Here is a 23775-nt window from a genome sequence, read left to right as displayed (position 1 = left end):
ATATTTCACTGTCTGGCAAAATGAGAGTCAACACTATAGGAAGTGTGCTGTGCCTTACAGAAAAATAAAAACTTAAAAAGGAGAAATATGGTGTCTTTGAAATAAATAAAAAGGAAAGAAATACAGGAAATAAAAGAAATATTAAGAGGATGATTGTACTATAATTACATTTTTACAGAGTCCAGCCTTAAGATGATAGCAGTCACATAATGACTATAATGTGTAGTATAAAAACATATTTCTGCTTCTGAAAGCTGCTATAAATCATGTATACTTTGGAAGTGTCTTTTATGTTAATTAAGGAAGATGCAGCAAGTTGCAATATTTTATGGGAAGAGAGGCAAGTGCAAATTGTTGTGCTTTTTGCCTTATTGCAGAGCTGAAGAAAGAAAAGTTTCATCCAATTCTGAAGGAGTTTGTAGTTCCATGTTGTACTGCATGCCAGGAGGTTGGGAGGTAGAGGTAGCAATTTTCATTGACTTCCACCATACTGTGTTTGCTTCATTAAAAAATTACAAATTTGTTGGCAAAAAGCAGTAACATATTGCTAGAAAACATCAAAATTCACAGTGTAAATTCATAACTTAAATTTGTGTTCAAAACTGTGGTTTGTGAATTCTGTCTTTTCCTTTAAAAAAGAAGGAATTGGATAAAAAATATAAAAAGCTCCTATTTATAGGTAAGACTAAAGATTTTTAAGCTAATACCCTCTTTCTGATGGTATATCAGATTCACCAAAATCTTTATTAAGTGAATGGATTCTACAACATTTGGAATGGTAACCACAATAGAGAAATCATTAAAGCATCAATGCCTTATGCAATTATATTCTGTCTGATGTTATTTTGATGTGCATTGTAGAAGGGAAATAATATTTATTCCTGATTAATCTGAAAATATGGTATTATTTCTAACAGGTTTTTGTTTTCTTTTATTTCTACAGGAAGTTGCCCTTGTCCTTGCAGCTATACTGGTATTTTTGTTGGCTTTCTATGCTTTTTTTTATCTTAATGTTTCCAATGAAGTTGACCTTGATCTGGACCCAGATGAAAACTAGCAGATGCAATGAATCTATCATCAAGATTTCTTCAGCTTCAACAAGACTACATAGGAACACACAGTCCCTTCACTGTAAGACAGTAAATGATGCCATTTCTTGCAGTCCAAATTAATAAGAAAGTTTTGCAATACATCAGTCACATTCCAGGTCTCCAAAATAAGAACACTTATGCCTGGCCAAGTGTATTTGTCTAACACCAAAGCCAGGAGCTACAGTACAATACATGAAGTTTATTGTTTACATGATGTTTTTCTCAGGCAGAGAACTTTGATGTCAAAAGCGAGGTGTTACTATTATCATGGGTATTGATGCTGACTTCACAGGAGTGTCTGCCTTGACCAAATTTAGGAATCAGAGCTTCCTAATAACCAGATTAGTTTCCTGTTGCTTTCTGAAAAGAAAGCAGAAGTACCAAATAAAAAGTCTTTTCTTCATTTGTGTTTAAAATATACCAAAACGCCCTCATCCTTTCTCTCCCTTTTAATCTTTCTTGTGTATGTGTGCACATGCATGAGGATGGAAGAAATTGTAGTAAAAGAAATCTTCTTACAAGCAGTCTGTCACCTTCTATATGGACTTAATTTTCTGTCATTCCAGATTCTGTGTGCCCATATATCTGCAGTAATCTTTTTCATTCTTTTGCCAACTGTTCAGCACACATGTGTTCTGTTAGAAATGGCACCTGGATGACAGAAGCTCTAACATTCACATATGCTTCTGAAACACAGTTCTTTACCTCCTGTGCTGTCTGAACTAGTGTAAATAGAAAGTTTAGTCGATGTTGGTTTTAATTAGTGTATTGGTCTACTATTAATATGAAGTCAAAATTGTGTTTTAATTATGCTCTTCCTGATGGTTTTGTTATCAACTTGCTCTACCTATTAGGAGCATGTTGTATAAAAACATTCCTTTCCAGCTATACAATAATTTTTAATCATCAAACTAATGTGAGAGGCTGTAAGTAATATGAAAACACGTTTTTTCCTGGCGTACGAATAACTGGTAAATCTTGGCTCCTTTACATCTTTCAGTTCTTGCAAAGTACCTTTCAAATTAGGCACTGTAGATATAATTTTTGTTCCTTTTGATAGCCAAAAGCAACTTGAAGAATTTGGTGTGTCAGAGCAGCTGCAGGGAACTTCAAAATTGTTCTCAGTTTGGCATATAACTGAGTTTTGGATGTAAAGACTCAGTTTTGATACTCTTAAAAGTGTGGTCAGTCTTTGACTAAGATTCATTTCCAATTAGGTTTGGTATCGAAACATGTAGAGCCATTGGTGCTGTATGTTGCAAGGAAATTTAGACAGACTGACTTTCAGAAAAGTTTCTGTAATTCTGAGGCTTGGTTTTGCCATTAACATAAATTTCAGAGCTGAATGTTAGGTTTAATTGCATCTGAGGTATTTATTGTCTTGTTCCTGAGATGCCCAACTAGGATTTCATATAGTGATTTCGAAGACAAAGGGATACAAATCACAGCAAATATTATAATGGAAAATATATTTCTTTTAAATTGACACAGTCCCATTATCACCACTTATGAAACTTTGATCAATACAGTTAATTTTTAAACTATAGAGTAACTATGATTATATACATTATGAGTCTCTAAGGATCCACTTCATATGTGTCATAGTCTTCATTCACTTTCTGCCATGCAAAACATCAACTCTGGAAATTCAGAGTACAACAGTCTTCCGAAAAATATATGAAAGAGAAATGTATATATGTAAATATATCTTATTTTCTACGTATGACTGTTAGAGACACAAAATCCTAACATTTGTGTATGCATGTGACTTACAGTCCACTACTAGCCGCACAGTTGACCAAACACCTTGCAACATGTTGAATTTATGTTGAGGCATTATTTGACACATGGCCCAAATTCCAGTGGAGGGAAAGCATATCACAAGCTGTCTCCTTGGATGTGACATGCCTTTCACTTTACCAGCACCCAGCCACATGTCACAGAAACCGCAGACCTGTTCTGTTACTTTACATTAGCAATTTTCATGTTCTGTAACATGCTGGAAGGATTGCTTCCTTCATGTCAGCATATGGCTCTCAGGGTCATGTATGGTCTGAGAAAGATATGTGGTTACTCCCTTCATGCAGGTCATTTCGTAATCTGCTCTCTCAATTGGTTGCATTAAAAAGCAAGAAATTCTTGCTGACAAATTTATGAACATGAAGTTCCTACAACAGGAATACTTCATTTCCCATAACTGTGAATCAGACCAAATCTGAAGTGTGTATATATGTGATTCTATGAGCTTCCCCAATGTATGGCTTATGAGTCCATATTGCACAGTTTGCAATTCGGCTTTGTTTGGATTAGGTCTTTTTATTTGCATGAAAGATCATAGAATCATTAAATCCTTGAATGGTTTGGCTTAGAAGGGATGCAAAAGATGATCTATTTCCAATACCTCTGCCATGGGCAGAGACACCTTCTACTAGAGCATGTTGCTCAAAGCCCCATCCTGGTGTCAAACACCTCCAGGGATGGTGCATCCACAGCTTTCCTGGGCAATCTGTTCCAGTGCCTAACCACCCTCAGAATAAAGAATGTTTTCTCAATGTCTAATCTAAACTTACTCCCTTTTAGTATGAATCAACTCTCTCTTGAGCTGTCACTACATGCTTTTGTAAAAAGTCCATCTTTTTTGTAGGCTTCCTTCAGGTACCAGAAGGATATTCTCATGTAATTGGAAAATTTATTTTTGCTTAGACCGGGTAAACTTCTGTTCAGTATATATAGAAATACATGGTAAATATTGCAGCAAATACACATCTTCTCTTATCAGTACAATAATTCCTAGTAGGATATGTTGCTTGTTTTGCCCTTAATTATAACTGAGATTGAAATATGCCTTTTGGATTTTGGACCATTTATCTTTCTGTGAGTTTCTCAGTGTCTATTTTATTAATAAATGACTTTTTTATATTTTGGTTCTCTTACTAATGTTGAACACACTGAATTATGTATACATTTGAAAGGACATTAAAGCAATCTAAACAGCACAATGTTCAAAAGTAAGCACTGTAAAGTAAGCAGTTTTAGAATATCTGGATACATCAGTACTTGCCCTCTACTCCTGGAGTAAACTGAATTTCTTTCTAGCAGAGGTTGTGGAGGAGATATACTGAGCCTATGCTGAGTCCTTGTGCTGTGGGTGGGAGCAAATATCCTGTCTGGAAGAATCTCTGGCTAGGAAGGCATAACAGTCTTCCAGAATTGATTTTGCTCAACAAATCTTCTTAGGTGGTTTTCCTTTTCTCTTTGATTCTTCAGTAGCAGAATCAACATGTAGACCATCTCAGGACAGAAGCCTCAGTCTGGTATTTTTACTAGTGCTTCTAGTGAAGATTGCCAAGGAAAGGCTCTAGGCTCTACTACCTAGAGTCCATAAACTTATTTTACTGGAAGCTTAGGAGGCAAGTTAAGCATTTCCCTTAATAGACCCTAGAGATACATTTAAACTTTTCTTGAAGAATGCTGTAGTTAAAGTTTACTGTTGCATATCATATAGACATCATGTGATTTAGAATCAGCTCCCTCCTTGCATCAGACCAGCTGTAGCAGGTCTGTAGCAGGATATGTAGACTGGGAGATTGTGCTGCAACACATAACTACGAGTAGCTACAACATGAGCAAACTCATCTGTTTACTTAGGTGTCCTCTAGAGCAGCTGACCTAAAAGTTTTATTTGAAAACACAGGTTTTGAACAACTCTGCTAAAGGAAAGAACAGTGAAAGCCCTACAAAGCTGTTCATGCCTCTTCCATGAAGGTTGCTGCCATGGAAGAGGCTCATCTGCTTACTTAGGGGCAAGTTTTGCATGCTGCCTTTTTCAGAAGGAAAATGCTTCTAGGAGCTCCCAGCAGAGTGATGTCTGATAAGGGATTGTCCCTGTAAGGCACAGCTGAGCCAGGTGGTGAAGGTCAAGTACATTCAGGACAATTTTCTTTAGAGAACTGTACTTGAAAAGCAGAGTAGGCAAGTTAGAGTGCCAACAAAAAAGATACTATGGATCTTGATCGCATTTCAAGTTCTACTTACAGTAGCATAGTAATTAGCAGTGCTTATGACTAAGAAAATAACAGCATGGCACATCAATAACACAGGAGAGATGTGATGTTGGAACTGCATCCTGAAAGATTCTACAGAGTATTATGCCTGCACTTTGGGAAGTGAAGCCATGAGATGAATAAATTGGCAAAGATTATCTGTGATCTTATGCTTACAATATTTTTTTCCTGAAAGAGCCAGTGGAGATATTTTGCAGTACTTTTCTCCATCACCCTCTTAGTTTGCTGTAATGCATTTTTGTAGATGTATTTCTTTCTATGCATTTCCAAGAGTGAAAAAATATTTTTTTTTGCACTTCATCAATTCATTTAATTGACAGAATCCTCTACTCATCCTTTTATCCCCCCTTAATCACAATCAAATTAGTGGGGAGACAGCCAAAATGTTAGGTACCAGTGTCTCTCAAGCAGATGTCACACCACTATTTTTTAGCTCGTTTAAATGAATAAACATGTTAAACTGTGAAGTATTACATTTTAGATTTTTTCATTTAAAAAAATGGGACAATCTGTTTACTGTCCTTAATTGAGACAACAATCCTGGTGGTTGCCAGTTTTGGCAGTTGTAATAATGAAATATAAATATTGGGACAGACTAACTGATGATTGTGGAGGATAGTTCAAGTACAATACTCATTCTGCATGAATACCTTTTTCAGTGCTCCGTTTTTTCTAGCTTCTGTGATTGTTGTACTTGTTTCGCATGTTAAATAAATACCTGACTAGTCAATCTATAGGCTTGATTACGTTGTCTTATTCTCCATAGCTAAAGCTATCCACCCTGGACCACAGTTCATGCCTTGCCTAAACTCTCCCTGAAAGGTATATGTCCAAGTCAGTTACAAATATGAGCTTCAAAGAGCTTTGTTTCGCTGGACTGTGGAAAAAATAAGCAACATAAAGGTCTTTAGTACTCTTCTTGCCATTTCACAAAGATACTGTAGAAATTTAAAATAGTGCAGCCACAGGAGGTGAGTATGTACTTTGGTGACAAACAGATGTCATTGTTCTATTGCACTTCCTCCAGAAACAAGTCTGGAAGAAAATTGAAGCAAAATGGCCAGTTCCTCCAGGAGTCCACCACCTCACAAGTCAGCATGTTGTTCATGAAGAGCTAAGTCTGATATCAAGTCAGAGCTACTACAACTTCTTTTTCATAGGATGATAAAAGGGCCACAAGGAGTAAAGGTGTCTGGAGCAAAGCAGCAGCTTCTTGGACCAATGGGTTGTTTATTTAAGAAACAGAGTTCGGGGGCAAAATATACGTCAGAGCAGTCACTGCTGCCTCCATGTATAAATAAGTCACATTATGCTAAGATATAGTGGGTTTGTATGTCTGTTACAGAGTTAAATGTAAATGCTCTGATACTGACAACATTTCTCTAGAGGCACCTTCTCCTGTGAGACTTAGCAGAGAGGAGGGATGTGGAGGGAAATGGCAGTGGAGCCCTTTTGCTGATTCTGCACTCCAAAAGCATCTCTCCTGCTCAGTGGGGAGCTGATGGTGTTTAGAGTAGGACTGCAGTCCTGGGTTGCTTTGGACAGGCTACAAAAAGAATAGAGCAGAGTTTAACCTACTGGGTGAATCTCCTACCATTGCTGGTGCCTGATTTGTTACCACAATACAAGCTGAGACACAGCTTTTTCACTTTCATTTATTAGGTTCTCAGGAAGGTGCCAGAAAAATTGTCTCTTGTTGTCCTTTTGAAACTATTCTGCATAGTTGTTTTGCTTAATGTCTGTGGGACTCCTATCCAGTCAGAGAATGCCACACTCATGCCTACTGCTCTTTGGTAGTATTAGGCCTTATCCTTTTGCAAGGAGGGGCTGAGGAGTGACCTGCTGCCTCCTCTGCTCTCACCTGGCTGGAACTGAAGAGGCCTCAAGTCTCTATTACTGTGTAATGTAGTAAAACTTTTTCTGTTTTGGTGAGGACAGCAAATTGTGAATTCAGGGCAGCTTTATTTAGCCTTTCCTGCCTGAAGAACCTTTAGAGCCACAAGCATGGTGAAACTCAGGTTTTTCCCTACTTCCCTTTTGATGACTTCCTTCAGCTTAAAATGAGCTAAGGTACTATGCTTGTCTACTTAAGGCAGGGCTGTTTTAACAACAGTATCATGGGTTTTTGCTGCCCTAAAGAGCTTATGACTGCAGGTGACCATGTTTATGTTTATGTGTTCGTTAATCATAGCCTTTCTTGAACTTCTTTTCTCAGGCAGTACTCTGCCTTTGTTCCACTCAGTCTCTGCTGCTCCAGTAATAATAGGATGCACTAAACAGAAAAGAGAGTAGAGTGGCTTTTTTAGATCATTGCCGAAGCCACAAATTAATTTAAAGTTAGTCAATATATGTGGAGGCAGTCCCCCAGTACACTGTATAGATTTTTATTTTAAAGAGCAGCCTGTTCTTGTGAATTATATTTGACAGTCCTTGCACTTATACATGGAGGTTTTTGAGTTCACATTAAAATAAGTTATAAACATGACTGTGTTATTCATGAGAATACATCTGAATTTTTTATTTTCTCATAAACTGTTCATCAGCTGCCTTTAATTAATAGAAGAGTGGCCTTTATCTTTCAGTGATACAATTTGGTCAAATATAGCTTCTTATCTGAAATGTTACAGAGTGGTAATTACATCCCTTTGGTTAAGGGGTACCTCAAAATAAGAATTATTTGTAATATGTATGACTTTTCCTGAAGATTGCAATGATGAAATTTGGTAAATTCTCCACAGAAATATCAGATGTATGACTCCAACAAAAGCAACGGTTTTGAAATTTTTCCTTCAGTGGGTTTTACCTTCTGTCTTAGAAAATTTTCAAGTTGATATCAGGATGGAGTGGGAAATGCCTGAAGGCCAAATGAAAGGACTAAAATAAATGCTCAAGAGACTGTTCCCATGCATTATTCAACCTTTCATGTACACACGGCTGCGACTGGGCTTATGTCAGTGTTATGAGGTGATGGAGAGGCAGCACATCTGAGACAGCCCACTTTGCTTGGGCATGTAGCACCCTCAAACCCACAGTGGCAAGTGTTTCTCCTACACTATATTAGGCGCCTGTACACAGAACAAATGTCTCTTCCTAAATTAATTCCTATCTACGGAAAATGATAAATTCTGTTTTATATGTCTTTACAGATAGAAAAAAGAAAGAAAAAACATTCCCCACTAGCAAGGGCATTTGGAAATAAGAATCATTCCTGCAGCTGTGCATAGGCATCAAATGTTCAATTTAAAAAATAATACAAATACAGAAAGGAAGATGTCATTGATTCACCATTCCTTACAGTACAGATCTCAAGAATAATTTCCACAAAGTTATTATTCCCCCTATTCCAGTACTAGTTTAAGGATTGTCATGGCCAACTCAGAATGAAAAATGATCTTGTATTTCCCGGAACTTAAACTATAAAATTAATCTATCTTTATTAAACATTGAGTTACTCAATTGCTTTGAAAGGGTCTGCCAGAGGGTATTGACAGTAATGTATAACTCGAAGTGATGTAGAATAGCAGCAAAAAAAAATATAACTGGATTTCAACCAAAAAAGTTACAGAGCTGGCATGGGGACCTTCAGCAAGGAAGTGATGATGGTCATTAATGTTTATCTTAGTTACTTAGTTTTCCTGTCATTTGTGAAGAATTAAAACTCCTTGGTCATTGGTCTGGAGAAGGCTAGATTTGACCTTTGCACCTAGATCAGGCTTTCCAGGTTGCTCAGATCAAGGTTCTTCATCAGGTTCCTTCCAGAGAGCCTAAGCAGTTTGTAAAGAGACTGAGTAGTCTTCTGCAGGAAAATAGCACGCTCCAGCACAGTGTTGATGGATGGAGGCAGAGATCTCTGTAGTTTGCTCTTGGGGAAAGAGGTTTATTGGGGGTGCAGAAGGTCCTGCCTCGTGCTCCCAGACACAGCACGTGGCCGGGCCTGAGAGGGTGAGGGAGGGGAGAGACAAAAGGATGCTCTAGGAGAGGGGAAGTTCCAAGGGAGGGGATGAGGTTCCAGGAGGGGAGGAAGTTCCAAGAGACCGCGTGGCCCCTCGAAGCCTCCTTATCAGGCAAGCTTCAAGGTGGGTTGGGATAAGGCATATCCAATGGGGTTACAGACACTAATGTTTTAGGGGAGGGTACAGAGGTGTGGGATGAGCCATACATCTTTTGGGGGGTGGGATGGAACAGTCCATTTCACCCCAGGACTCATCTGAGGGCAGGGGTGTCATCCGGCTGGCTGGGAGAACTGTTCTCATCCTAGCTGTATTATTTATGAACAATCATATTTATCTATCATCTGCAACAGTCTTCCATCAGGTGAGCAATGAGGTAACACAGGATGAACACACTGAAAAACTGACACAGCCTCCCTTAGAGAGAGAAATATTTGCTGAGGTTGTCTGGCAGTGGGGTACATTATGTGTCAAGTTCTGTATCAAGGGAGGAGTGAGCCTGGGCAGACAGATCTCAGGATGTCAGCAGGGACTTGATGCAGATGTTCTGCCAGATGCTGCTGCGTATGGACTCCCTCCTCCAATGGCAGAAACCCAAGACAACTTATGAGAGGACCTCAATGCAATTTTTTTCATGAGTAAGATCATGAGAAGTGTTTCTCATGCTAAGAAGGAGGAAAAGTTGTTCAGTTCATTAACAACTCAGCATAATAGGAACTGCAGGTGCTACAATAAACCATTCTTAGCCTAACAGCAAAGATTTCTTTGTAAAGCTTCACAGAAGTCTATGCACATTACAGATAACTAAACAATTTAATTCTTGTAATCAGGAAATTGATGCAGCTGGATATGAGAGGGGAAAAAAACACACAACATTAAAAAAAAAAGCAAAACAAAACAAAACAAAATACCAAACCCCAAAAACATTTCAATAAGAAGTATGCTAATTCTCTTCCAGAGGAAATACAGAGGCCCTTGCTCTGATGGAGTCTGAGGAAGGAGTCATGTACACTCATGATGTCTCCTTTCATCATGTGGTAGTCACAGTGTACACATCTTTCCACCCAGCCAACAGGAATACTTTAATTAAGTAAAACAGGATTACAAAACACCAGGCTACCTCACTTCCCTGGTTTAGAGACCTGCAGAAATAAACCTTTCAGTTCATTAAATTATAACTTCTATAGATATCCCACTATTACATCCCTCACAGCCAACTATCAAAAACAGATCCACCAGCAACATATTCATGCTCTGTCAAGTTCTCCTGTGTCTCAGAAGTCTTGAAGAATACAGAGACTCTGTGAGAGATTTTGTATTATGTTGGTCCTCTCACAAAGTTTCTTGACCTTAGCATGGGCTGAGAGATGCAGTTGCCAGGCTAATGAGGAGGAAAAAAAGAGGTTAGTCTGTAAAAAACCTCTACTTGATGCTAGTCTTAATTATTTGGAGGCAGATATCACAGCTGCCCTTGGAGGTGGAACTGGAATAAAGTATTTTGGGAAACCTCTTTGGAAAACCCAGTGGAAAAAGCTTTGGGCCATCTATGTTCCAGTGGAGGAATAATCAGTGATGTAGAAGGCTGAATAGATGGTAATGAAATGAAAGCAACCAGCAAGCAAAGCAGGCTCTTATTCCAGAGCCTCAAATCCACAGCAGTGCCATGGCCTGGAGGAGCAGCACTTCCTCTCCATCTGAATCCCAAGCCTTTGGCCAGTTCACTCTGCCAGGGAGCTTGGGAAAAACAAACCTTGTGTGACCTTTAGCAGCAATTATGCAGGAGGTCTCTGCAAGAATGAAAATTTGCTCACAGGGGAAAAAAATAGCTTGGAAAACTGTGTAATACTCCCACCCACTGACACTCCCGACTTGTGAACTATATCACAGCTTTTCATCCCTCTGAAAAAAAAGTTGATTTGACTAATACTGCTATGTTCCTAATGACTTGTTTTTTTGGATATATGGCAGCTGCATTAAATGGGGAAAAAAGCCCACGCAGATAGTGGCTTGATTCACTGTGGCTGGCACAGAGATGGGTGCAGTGTCTCTGGCAGGGCAGCTTGTTTTGGAGAAGGCAGGAGTCTGTTCATGGTTATGCCATCATGACACACTTCTCCCAGTGGTATTGCCTGCTCTGGGAGTTCAGAGTCCCTGCAGGGCCAGTGCAGCTGATGTGCTCCCTGCTGCTGCAAACAGCCTTCCAGGCAGGAAGTATTAGTATTGACAGGGCAGGTCTCTGCAGTGGATCTGAGCAAGAAATACCCTGGAGATAAAACCAAGTCAGGAATGTACGTGGCAGGATGAGCAGAAGCCACAGGGGACACAGAGCCTAGATTTGCTGAGTTGTCAGGAGGCTGGTGTCTAAATCCAACTCTGGTCAGAAATGAAGGGAATTTAAAGTTGGTTTGGATAAAGGCTGATTCTCAACTGATCCTGAGTGTACAGTCATTAACTGGGCACACGAGAAGTCTCTGTAGAGCAGAAGGCAGTATGAAGTTGCAGATGTGTGAATATGCCACCAAAGGGCCACCATGTATGTACAGGATGTCTGCTCCCAGTCAACAGTGGAACCACAGGTGACTTTTGCAACAGCCTGTCTGACCCATTTCATCATATGTCAATCTTAAATTTACTTGTGGGTGTGCTTGGGTGTGTGGTCTCTGAAGGGCTGTCCCCAGCTGCTCCTAGGCTAGCCCATGTTTGTTGCCTGCCTGATATTGTGCTGAGACTCTGTGGGCACATGCATAGAAGCGTAGGATGATTTGGGCTGCAAGGAGCCTTAAAAATCATCTAGATTACACCCCCCTGCCAAAAGCAGGGTCACCTTCCACTAGACCAGGTTGCTCAGAGCTGCATCCAACCTGGCCTAGAACATTTCTAGGGATAGGACATCTACATCTTATGATTTCCCATCTTATCTGGGAAACCTGTTCCAATGTCTCAGAGTGCCACCATCACAGTAAAGAATGTTTTCCTAGTATCAAAAGCTATCAATTTCCAATTTAATGCCATTACATCTTGTCCTATTTCTAGTAGTATAAAAGTTGTAAGTTTTCTCTGGCATAATTATAACATTTTTGTTTATGGCTTGTGATTGGGGTTTTTTTGGTTTTTGTGATTTTGTGACTTGTCATTTTTTCCAGTGTTTTTCACACCACTGTATCTAATCACCACTGAGATTTTAGCAGAGCTCTAGTAGACTGTGTCATATTCCTTCTCCTACATGTGTTTTCTTGGGCTGCATTAAATAAGAAGTTTTGCACTCACTATATTTTGCAACAAGCCAGTATAACAGACCTGCAACTTCTGAACAGTACTGAATTAAAAATACAGAGAAATTAAAAAACCTAGTCCATTATTTGCAAAAAAAAAAAAATATATATATATATATACATTATTCAGTCACTGATTAAAATACTTATTTCTAATTATTAAAACATTAATAATTTAAATACTTTAAATATCTTTAATTAAATCCACTGTGCTGAATAATACCAAATTCATTAAGATGAAAGTGATAGGTTGGGATGAAAGGAGTCATTTTACAAAGCAGTTCATTCAGTGCATGGTGCCAACAGGCTTCCTCCTGAAACCTCCTCAGGATATGTTTTACAGACACTGGGAAGTTACAGTGCTGGTATGCCGCAGCCAGGTTTTTTCCTTCCTCCAGTATGGTGTAGGGATCACTGCACAACTTAAGATTTTGCCATTAGGTTGAACCAAAACTCAAAAACATAATAATTACTAAACACCATGTAGGACTTTTGTCTGAAGCAAAGGGGTTTTAGCTGTTGTTTTCCTACAAACCTGCACTCAAATACTTTCCATTTCATTGTTACATAATAGTACTTATTCCTTCTCCTGATCCTAATCTATCATACAGTTTTGACCTTACCTGTATTTGAGCAGTTATGATTCACTTCAGAGGTGGCTGCATTTCAGCAGAGAAAAGTGGTCCCACTGCATCTTTTTGCAAAGTTTGTAGAATTACTTAATGGAAACATTTTATTTAAATTTAAATTATTTCACTATTATAATCATCATTATTATTACTGCCATTGTCATCAACTACTAGGGGTGAGTATTAAGAATTTTTCTATCCACATTAGGAGAAGAAAGAAGTCTTAGGAATACAGCAGAGGTAATTGTCTACCTCTTTCTTAGAGTGAATGGACATACAGTTTACTATCAGCTTTGTATTTTTTTACTTAACTCAGGTAGTAGTAAATGTAATGAAAACAGTTCAGAGGTATTTGTCTGAGTTCAGCAAACAAGTTGTTTTAAACAGATTTAACATGAATTTTACATTATGTCTTAATTTTCCTGGCAGACTTTATTATTCCTTTGAAGGACATCATTACACTGGCTCTGTGAAGCCCTCAAAGAAATATTTTACAGGTGCATCTCACCTGCTGTTCCTGGTGATGAAATTCACACCATTAAGAGAATGGCTGTAAAAATGTTCTATGTGGAAGTGCATTACCTCATTATCTAAACATAGTGCATAAAATTTATTCCTAATAAAATCTGTTATTCATTATAAACATAGTCTGTTCTGCAACAGTGGGGAAAAATTTGTCCTTTGTACTTTTGAAGCATACTTGCCAATGGCAGAAAAATATTTGGAGTTTCCCAAATCCAAATCCCAGGATTTAAGAGGATTCAAAACCAGTGCAGGTTTTACCCATCACAACACTCTACATACAATTGATGTATGCAATTTCTCAGTCACTGATCCTTGATTGGGATCCATGGTGTCCATGGTCCATGAACAGTACACGGAGGTGCTGGAGGGTAGAGCACACTTGATGGCAAGGCATGAATATGTGGAAGTCAGGAGCCTGTCTGAAATCCCATGCACCACTTTGGAATGGCTTTTTAACAGGCTTTTTAATTTCAATGCCATCAAGATTTGTCCATTTCCTCACCATCCGAATGCTCTCTTGATGGTGGTAGGTGCCAGCTCTGTCAAAAGTGGAGCACCTGTTGGATCTCTTAATCATTATCCTGATGGAAATTACTATTCCTTTTATGATAAGGGATGAGAAGATCTCAAAATGACTTCCAGGAAGATAAAATCTTCTGATTAGAGTATATCACAAGAGGAATATGTTCCTCTGGGGGTCCTGATAAGTGAAAAGTTGAATATGGGTCAGCAGTGGCCCAGCAGCCAGGAAGGCCAAACCTGTCTTGGGGTGCATCAGGCACAACATCACCAGTCAGGCAAGGGAGGGGATTGTCCCACTCTGCTCTGCACTGAGGTGGCCTCAACTCAAGTCCTGGGGGCAGTTTGGGGTGCCACAAGAGAACAAAGATAATAAACTATTAGAGAGTGTCCAAGGAGGGCAGCAAGGATTGTGAAGGGCCTTGAGGGGAAGCTGCATGAGGAGCAGCTGAGGTCCCTTGGTCTCTGCAGCCTGGAGGAGACTGAGGGGAGACCTCATTGCAGTCTGCAACTTCCTTGTGAGGGGAGGAGGAGGGGTAGGCACTGATCTCTTCTCTCTGGTGACCAGTGACAGGGCCTGAGGGAATGGCCTGAATTTGTGTCAAGGGAGGTTTGGGTTGGATATCAGGAAAAAGTTCTTCACCCAGAGAGTGGTTGGGCACTGAAACAGGCTCCCCGGGGAAGTGGTCACAGCACCAAGCCTGAGAGAGTTCAAGAATTGTTTGGACAATGCTGTTGAGCAGATAGTATTACTCTTGGAGATGGTCCTGTGCAAGGTCAGGAGTTGGACTTGATGATCCTTGAGGGTCACTTTCAACTCAGGACCCTCTGTGGTTCTGTGAGCTCTGACTGGGCAGAGTAAGGCATTGAGCTGCATCTCTCATATCCCATTCAAATACTACAGTAGCTTAGACCAGGGGAGGACTCCAGCAGCCATATTTCAAAATAAATCAATAACTGCCATTGTGTTTTATGAAAAATCCAATTTCAGAGCTCTTTGGTAGAAATTCTTGGAGTGCTCAAGTCAGCCCTGAGGGAAGATAAACAGAGGAACATATTTTTATGTCTGAACTAAGGTGGTGTCTGAAGTGGATGCTGGGCAACTTGATCTTTTTAACACCAAAAAGCTGTTGGGTATGACCCAAATTCAAGATGCCTGGAAAGCTTTTGTACTGGCAGCTGAGCTTAGAGTTTGGAAACCTCCTGAAGCAGACAGCAGAATCTCTCTTTTGGATGTAAGCACATAAATTCCAACTCTGCCAGGTTGTAAACACCTACGTCCTCTTCTGAGTAATAAAGCCATGACAGATACATCCACACCCTTCCAGCTGAACTCCAGGATTTTATTCTTACTGCACATCTCAGGAAACTTTTAAACTTTAATTTATGCTGAATGTATATTGAAGAGTGTGCTGGTTTTGGCTGGGGTAGAGTTAATTTTATTCACAGTGGCTGGTATGGGCCTATGTTTTGGATTTGTGCTGAGCACAGGGCTGATCATATAGGGATATTTTAGTTATTGCTGAGCAGGGCTCACCCAGAACCAAAGTCTTTTCTGCTCCTTGTGCTGCCACGACAGCAAGGAAGTTGAGGGTACATGGGAGGTTAGGAGGAGACACAGCCAAGACAGGTGACCCCATGTGACCAAAGGGCTGTTCCAGACCATGTGGCATCATGCTCAGGACATAAAGTGGTGGGAAGAAGGAGGAAGGGGGGATGCTCAGATTGATGGTGTTTGTCTTCCTGAGTAACTATTATGTGTGATGGGCTCCAGCTCCACTGGAGATGGCTGAACACCTGCCTGCCCATGGGAAGCAGTGAATTAATTCCTTGCTTTACTTTACTTGTGTTCATGGTTTTTGCTTTCCCTGTTACACTGTCTTTATCTCAGCCCATGGGTTTTCTACCTTTTGTCCTTGGATTCTCTCCCTGATCCTGCTGGTGGGGGAGTGAGCTAGCAGCTGTGTGGGACTTGGCTGCTGGCTGGGTTTAAACCACAACAAATAGCATTTTCATCCTGAGTTTTCCTTTCACCATTTCTTGCTAAACTAGCATACAGCAGACATGAAAACACATGAGGGGTTTCTATAACAACACTGTGAAATAATAAATTCTACAAAGCAACTCTGGAATCTACAAATGATGTAAATGTTTTTTTAAATTTAATTACTATCCACATTTGTGTCCAGCTTCAGAATAATACAGCTGCAAAAGTAATTAATTAATATAGGAATGCAGTTTAATAACAGCGCAAGGGTTCTGTGTTCACCGGTTAGTTATGGGCACTAGCTAGAATGTTGATAACAGGTTGTTGCCATTGTTGCCACCTCATTAGAAAATTACCATTTAATTAACTTAGGAAGATATGGAACAATTTTGGTATGGGAAATATTTGTACACATTGTCTATTGGAATTAAAAGCTCCCATCCAGCAAAAAGCACAGCAGCCTCTACAGCTGGTGGCTGTTGGCCCACAGAAACTAAACAGACTCGCTGGTCTGTGCAGCTGCAGCCGCTGCCTTTGATTTGGAGGGGAAAGGGAAGCTGTGAGACTGTTATCCAAGGCACCAGCTGAAAGCAGCGATCCAGCTGTGACGTCAGTGCTTGCCTTGCAGGCACTGTAGCAAGTCCCCAAAAGTATTAATGCTCAGACACTGCGGGCTCCAAACTGTCGAGCAAAAGTTTTAAAGGAAAGATGGCTCTGGTTCAGGCTGGGCTTGCTGCAGCCTCCCCTGAAGCCAGTGGGAGTATTTCCACTGACTTCACTGGGCTTTGGATGGCCCTGCTGGGGTTTCCTGGCCAGAGCATTGGTGCTGATTTGACCAGGTGCGGGGAGAGGCAGGTCAAGCTGCTCAAAGGTTAACCACTGCTGGTTTGGAGGGGCAGAGGGTGGGGAAGAGAAAGGGACAGCTAGAAAGCAAATGGACAGCTGAAAGGCAGCTGGATGTTCTTGCTGTTGCTTTGTTCCTGTTAACACTGGGTGCATGGTCTGAGGTTTTGTATGTTCTTGTGGATGAAAAGATCCTCTTTAAACTTCAATGTTGAAAAATAGCCCTAAACCTCCTGCTGTCAAACCCAAAGCAGAAAAAAAGCTCCTGGTTCCCAGGATGAATTATTTTTCTGACCAGCCTCTTCTATGCAAAACCAGAGGAGCAGTCAGATGACATTGAGCCTGACTCCTGCGGGGTGAGGAATTCACACATACGTGTGCCAGCTCTGCCATGGGCATCTGTGGGGGATTCCTCCAGGCGGGGGTAAATGGTTATATCACCTCTGTCATCCCTTGGGCTCAGGAGCACATACTGCGAACCCTCTGCACGTGTTTAATGTTGCACATGCAAAGCCATGGAGTCGTGCCAGCATCCCACAAGTTTCTCCCACTGACGTCCCCTCGGCTGCAGCTGCAGCAGCAGGATCTACCCTAACCCCAGGCTGAACCAGCGCTCTGCAGCAGCCAGCCTGCCTCAGCTGCTCTGGCAGCCCAGCCCCAGCGTCTCCAGGTATTTCTGAGAGAGATGTCACTGCCCTTGCCAGCAGAAGCTGCGCTCCCCGCTCCTCACTGCCCTCCCCCCGTCCTGCCGAGCGGATTGCCGCCTGCCAGGAGCGCTGCGGGGGGACATCAGGGCCTCCCTGAGCAGCAGGCTGGGCTGTATCGTGTACGGCTGCCTCCCCTGGGGATCTCACTCCTGTCAGTGCAATGAGCTGACAGGTAGGCACCGACAACACCCATCAATCACGCCCTTAAGAGCCTGAAACGCTGCCATTTCTCTTGCGGAGAGCACAGGCTGCGGGGGCTGTCAATGAGGCAAATGTCCTCGTTGACAGAGATGCTCCTGAGAGGATCTCCCACAGTCATTCGTGTTTATCCCAAGCAACTGCCCCCTATTCTTCCTCCTGGTGTGAGGTGAAATGCCAGAGCTGGAGGGATTAAGAATAATCGTGTTGTGATCGGTGCAGATGCTTTTTGAGGCAGACGCTGAGGTGTGTGACACGGCTCTGCGCTGTCAGGCCGTGCGGGAAGCGGGCGCCACGGAGTGAATCCCTTGACACAAGGACAGACAGACGGACCAGCGCAGCGGGGGTGAGGGCTGCGTGCCTGCGCCGCACGCCTTTAATCGGTGGCAGCAATTAATGGCTCTTTGTGCCTGTGAAGGAAGTGATGTACATGAGCATGACCTTCACCGTTTCTTTGAGGGGAAAATTATTTGGGCTTGAGAACTGTAGCGGCATTTTATCACCCCAAAATCATCTGGCCCATTCACAGTAAGATTAGTACTGAAAGTCAAAGGTGCACCTAATGTAGCTCAAAGTCTTTTCCTGCCTAGCAGCAGTGGTTAAATACGAGAAGGGAGGGACAAATGAATTAGGAAGCGCCACAAAAAGCAGCAAACAAACAAAACATCTCATTAAAATCTCATTCTGTGTCAGTTGTATTTTTTCCCACCACTAATTCAGAAGAACTGGCTGTTTCTACCTTACAAGTACTCCCGCAGGCTTATTGTACAGAGCTTGTGTTGGGCCCTCATGGACAAATATCTGTTGCTGTGTGAGTGGCTCTGTGGGAAGGCAGAAGGACAGATCCTTGTCTAGCAGGGCCTGATGAGCCACTGTGTGACACAGACTGATATGGGCTGGGACCTTCAGAAGAAAACACCACAAAGTCATACACTTTTAGGCTGGCCTTTCCATTTACATTTTCCTCTGTTTACACATTGCTCTCACAGCCAGTTATTTATCTTTGGTGTGATTTTAACCATCTACTGTGGCACTAAAATTCAAAAATATGGTTTAAAAACCTACAGGCCACTGTAATTTAAGCCTAGAGGCACCCACATCCCTTTTAGTAGATCTCAGAACTCCTAGGAGCAAATGCTGCCTATTCTTGGAAACATTTAGGCATTTGAAGGAGTACAAATTGGAGCACAGAGCCATCATCTTGTCTCATCCCTGCTCCATATACTCCATTCCCCTCACTCTGAATACCTGTGGGACACATCTACATAAGCAAACCTTGCCAGGCCAGAACATGGTTGTGCCTCCCACAGTTGTCCAAAATGCTTCTTCGGCATGTTTCTCCCCAGCAAGATTCATGCTTCAGCCCACCTGCTATCACCAGTCAAGGTCTGGTGGCAATCTGGGACACTACATCCATCTCTGTTCATCCTTTATCTGCCACCTCTGCCGTCCCTGGGTACAGACATGCAGTGGCCAAATCCTTACAGCCCATCCAGTCCCCGCTCTCAGAAAATGTACAGTGAGTTATGCTGCTGAACACTGATGAAATTTCAGGTAGTGCTAAATCTCCCCACTACACACTACCTAAATTCTGGCATTTCACTAATTTGAATTGCTGATCTATTTAAAATGTAAATTGCTGATCTATTTAAAAGGCTACAGCAGGAGCACAGTTTACATGGAGATCCAGCTGGGATGGAGGGTCAACATTCAAGTTCAGTGTTTTCTTTCTAAACAACTTGGCTGCTAGAACAACACCTCGAGGATTTGAATTTAGTAGATCAAATTTTCTTCACAGTACATTCCTACTGACACCACTTAGGTCAATGGACCAGCTTGTGAACTCAGTTAAATCAGCATGTATTGGGAGTAACATTACAGAGAGTAGTGGAACTATTCCAGATTTAAATTGGTGATAATGAGACCAAAATTTGGTCCAATGTACTTGCAGAGATCTGAGAGCAAAGCATTCATTTCAATCCTGAAGTAAAATATACCACCCTGCAGACTTTTTAAAATCCTTGAACACAACTCTCTTTGTAACTATAAGCATAAACAGAGTGAACACTAAGAGAATAAAAGATTAAAAGATATCCACTAGATTATACCAAAACTAGTAAAACCTGGGAATGTTCCTGGATAGATGCAAAATTTAAAAATCAGATAAACTACATTAGTTTTCAGATTATGAGCTTGCAAATATTTTTAAATGTTTTAGTTTAACACAATATTTTGAGATGGGAACTATAATTCAAGGTTCCACCCTTGCAATAACTAGGTACATTACATTTGTTAGTGGCACCAGCATCCCTTTTTATCCATGTTATTTTATGATGTCATTTTATCCATTTTATTTTATCCATGTTTTATTAATCACTCATATGATTCTTTGTACTTGTGGACTTTAGACTTCTGACTAAATACTGGCCAGTTCCTTTCCTTTCACTCTTCTCACCTTAGCTGCTTTGTGATTTACCAGCTTTTCCAGTGATTATTTCAGAAAGTGATTTTTTTTTTACTATATGCATGAAAATTTTATTGTTGATTAGTTCAAATTCTTGAATGCTTATTCATAGAAGAGACCTCCCTCTCTTTAGCTTATTGGAAACATCTGTATTCTTCCTGTTTGGACAATGAAAAGTGGTAACTAGCACTCTGACAGCTGAGCTCCCGGAGTTAATACGTACATGATGCAATCGTAGAAAACAATACGCCATTCAAAAATAAAAGTATGAACTGGAGAAAAACCATAACAGCTCCAGTTCCTCCAGCATTACTCAAAGACCCTGCCTATTTGGGCAGAGGAACAAAAATCTCTATATTGCTTTTCGCCAAATCAGTTACTTTTTCCAGGTGTGCAAAATTATAGTCTGGAAGGGTGGGATCAAAACAAACAAACAAACAAACCAAAACCACCACCACCACCACCACCACCAAAAATCATAAAAAAAACCAAACAAACACAAAAACCCCCCAAAAAAACAGCAGGAAAGATTTTTTTGTGATTTGAAAAACATAGAGAGATATAGCAAATATATATATATCTTAGCTCTCCTGTCCTTTCCTTTCAAATTAAATGAGGACACAAAAGTGAGTGGTAGGAGAGGGAGGTTATGACAGGGGAATAGGGGAAAGCTGAAGAAAAGCTTTAATTCCTTTCATTCAGAGATACCTCTGAAGGAGGATGTTTCCCGTCCTCCTGTTCTAGGAGCCCTATTTCTTAGGGCTTGCCTTATTTTTTCCCCTCCTTTCTTTTCTTTCTTTTGCAGTTGTATCTACATGGACTGGAATTCAATATAGAAGAATGTATATACACATGGGGGAGGCTCAGCTGTGTAAACCACTACAGTTTTTATGGGAATCAGTGGAGCTGTGCTGATTTACATGACAAGAAGATCACACCTTTTACCTGGTATGTAAACTGAAATAGCAAACTACTGGTGGCCTAATTTGTACAAGGTTTGTATTTCTGTTTTAGCCAGTTTCTGATATGGACTAGGGGGGAAATGCAGAGATCTTTATTATCATCTCTAATGAAAATCTGAGCTCCAAACTTGATAGTATGTGACGGTGCATAAAATTAACTAGATGTGTCAGTTAGCAGATCTGGCTGAAGTTGTGCCTGATTATATTCCGCATGCATATTTGTTTTCAGTCATATTTACAGGGGTGTCTCTATCCTGATGCTTCAGTTAACTGTTACTTTGAGGAAATAAACAGAGGTGAGGGTCCAGTCACCTTCAGCTGTTGGAAGTTAATAAGGTGTTAATGAAACGTTGGCAAATAGCAGCAGTTTAGCACTTGGTTGACACTTGATTTTTAAAAGAGACAGAGTGTAAATAAGCTGTGTTTGCAGTGAAAATTAGAAAAAGTGGGAGGTGGGGGAACAAATAACACTCTCACAGCTTATTAGTTTTAAGCAGGAAATACTCGATAGACCACATCAGGGAGAGTAGCTCTGATGCCGCAATCACTGGCAGCAAACAATGCCCGAAGGCAATGGGGTTTGCTTTCATACAGGCTTTTTAAGACACTCTTCTAATATAAGACCAGCCAATGCACATAACGAGTGTAAGAAGACCCTTGGCACCGCTGCCTCTGACCTCTGGAAATGCTCAGAGGGAGCATCTGGCCCGTTTCAGACCACAAATCCTAGGAACCCTTGTGGTTGTTTATGAGGGATGGGCAGTCTCTTTCTGCAGGACACTTAAGCTGTCAAGGAACATGAACTCTGTTGTTCCTGCTGCGTTAAGGACAACAAACGACACCTTGAGAAATGGTAGCACTCTGAAGATTTATTGACTACTGTGTGCTGTAGCAGAGTTGTGGGAGTGATCTTTGGGATTCAGGGAGCAATTTAGGCTTGATATATATTAGGCAACTCTAAATAAGATAGTACAGCATCATCCTGAGTGAACCTTGCCTTTTTACACCTCTAGCAGTATATGAGTGTGTAAAGGAGATGGTACAGCCTAGCTTTCTTTACGGTGTCTCTTGCTCCTAGATCTGAAAAAAGAGGAGGATAGTGATGAACCAGGAACTTCCCTGGTGTGGGAGTAGAATTAAACAATGGTAATTTGTCAGGCTACCATTTCAGTTGCCAATTGTCTGGGTAGATCATTAGCAACTTTGTTTCAGAATGGCTCCTTTGAATAGGGGTCGTTGACATGAACACCCAGCATAGATCTAGGCTAAGTAGGGATGTGAATAACCGTACATTGAGAATTTTCTGTTCGTGCAATGGGATCAAAAAGATTTCTTGATAAAATGTTCATTGACAGAAGAGTTAATGCCAAGACCATTCAAAAAGGGAGATATCCTGGGGACACACTTTTTCTGCATAGTTACAAAGACATGGTTTGTTTTTGCAGGTGAGTAGTGTGTGAGTGATGCTTCTTTGCCAGGCTGGAGAGATTGGTGGGTTGTGGCAGATTATCAGCCACATCTAAAATTACTGTAGCAATGTGGAGTTGTTATAGTCAGAAACTGGAGCCACTTGATATATCTTTTTCCCCATTCTCATGTGTCACATTTATTCACAGCAGTCCTTAACATGGCATACCTTACCAGCATAAGGTAGCTCCTTTGGCACACATACTGTTTAATAATCTCTTACAGTGCATTACGATTGTATATTAGAGCTACCTTTAATTTAAAATTTAAAATTTCATTTTCTTGAGGTAAGCATTGTCAGAGGAATAAACCTGTGGGTGTAATATACCCATGGGTATTAGCAATTCTAAAGTGTTGAATAAATGAAAAGCACAATGCCTATATTTTTGAGTAGGGTAAATAATGTCATACATAAATATTGAAGTATTGAACATAAAATACTCTATAGACTTTGTTTGCTTGATTCTCCTGATGTGTTAGAAAAGCTTTAACCCAAGGGGGACTGTAAGTGCAGTCTTTAAAATTAATTGAAGTGTCGCATGTTGTCTATAAATTTCTGTATTGAATTATTGTCCTATTTTAGTTTGAGGCAATATATTGTTTTGTTTATGAAGACTACTGCGTAGCAGGGATCTTTTTGGTATCAACACACTATGAGAGAACATCTTGCACTATTTTTGAAAGAATCTGCAAATCCACACCTCCAAAATGAGGCAGAATCTCAAATTCTGTAATATACTTCCCAGTAGCACTGGAGTTTAGCCACAGTCAGAATTGGGATGTTGGGCAAGCCACAGGGAGTGTCCCAAGTTGATTGTGAAGCAGTTTGGGTACCTGGCTATTCAATCACTGAGGACTTGAGGTCAGGATTTCCCTTGACAGGCTGGCAAAGAACACGAGAGTACTTTCTCTGCCTTTGTAGTATATGGCCAAGTTCCTAGGATAATCCATTTTTTCACTAGCAGCTATTATGAGGACATAAGACACCAGGAGGTGCACTTTGACCTCTCCTGTTCTCTTCTGTCATACACAGAGTATTTGAAGCTTTTGGCCTTTTGTACCAAAGGTCCAGTTTTGTTGTAGGATGTCAAGGCTCC

General features: G+C 40.8%; 1 protein-coding gene across 4 annotated transcripts in view; it reads left to right on the top strand.

Moving 5' to 3' along the window:
* Positions 1 to 23775, top strand: part of TRIQK (triple QxxK/R motif containing) — a 138978-nt gene that overhangs the window by 55805 nt on the left and 59398 nt on the right. For 3 of the 4 annotated variants that reach the window (XM_021543200.2, XM_077782922.2, XM_085572327.1), the window contains exon 4: positions 944 to 5889. In XM_021543200.2, the coding sequence (XP_021398875.1) occupies positions 944 to 1057 (114 nt within the window). In that variant the 3' untranslated portion in view covers positions 1058 to 5889. Of the gene's footprint in view, positions 1 to 943; positions 5890 to 21054; positions 21198 to 23775 lie in introns of those variants that run through there. The other variant, XR_014952995.1, reaches the window with a different exon arrangement.

This window comes from Lonchura striata, chromosome 2 (genome assembly GCF_050655825.1).
Source record: "Lonchura striata isolate lonStrDom1 chromosome 2, ASM5065582v1, whole genome shotgun sequence".
Taxonomy (NCBI): Eukaryota; Metazoa; Chordata; class Aves; order Passeriformes; family Estrildidae; genus Lonchura; species Lonchura striata.
This window is presented reverse-complemented; position numbering and strand designations above follow the sequence as displayed.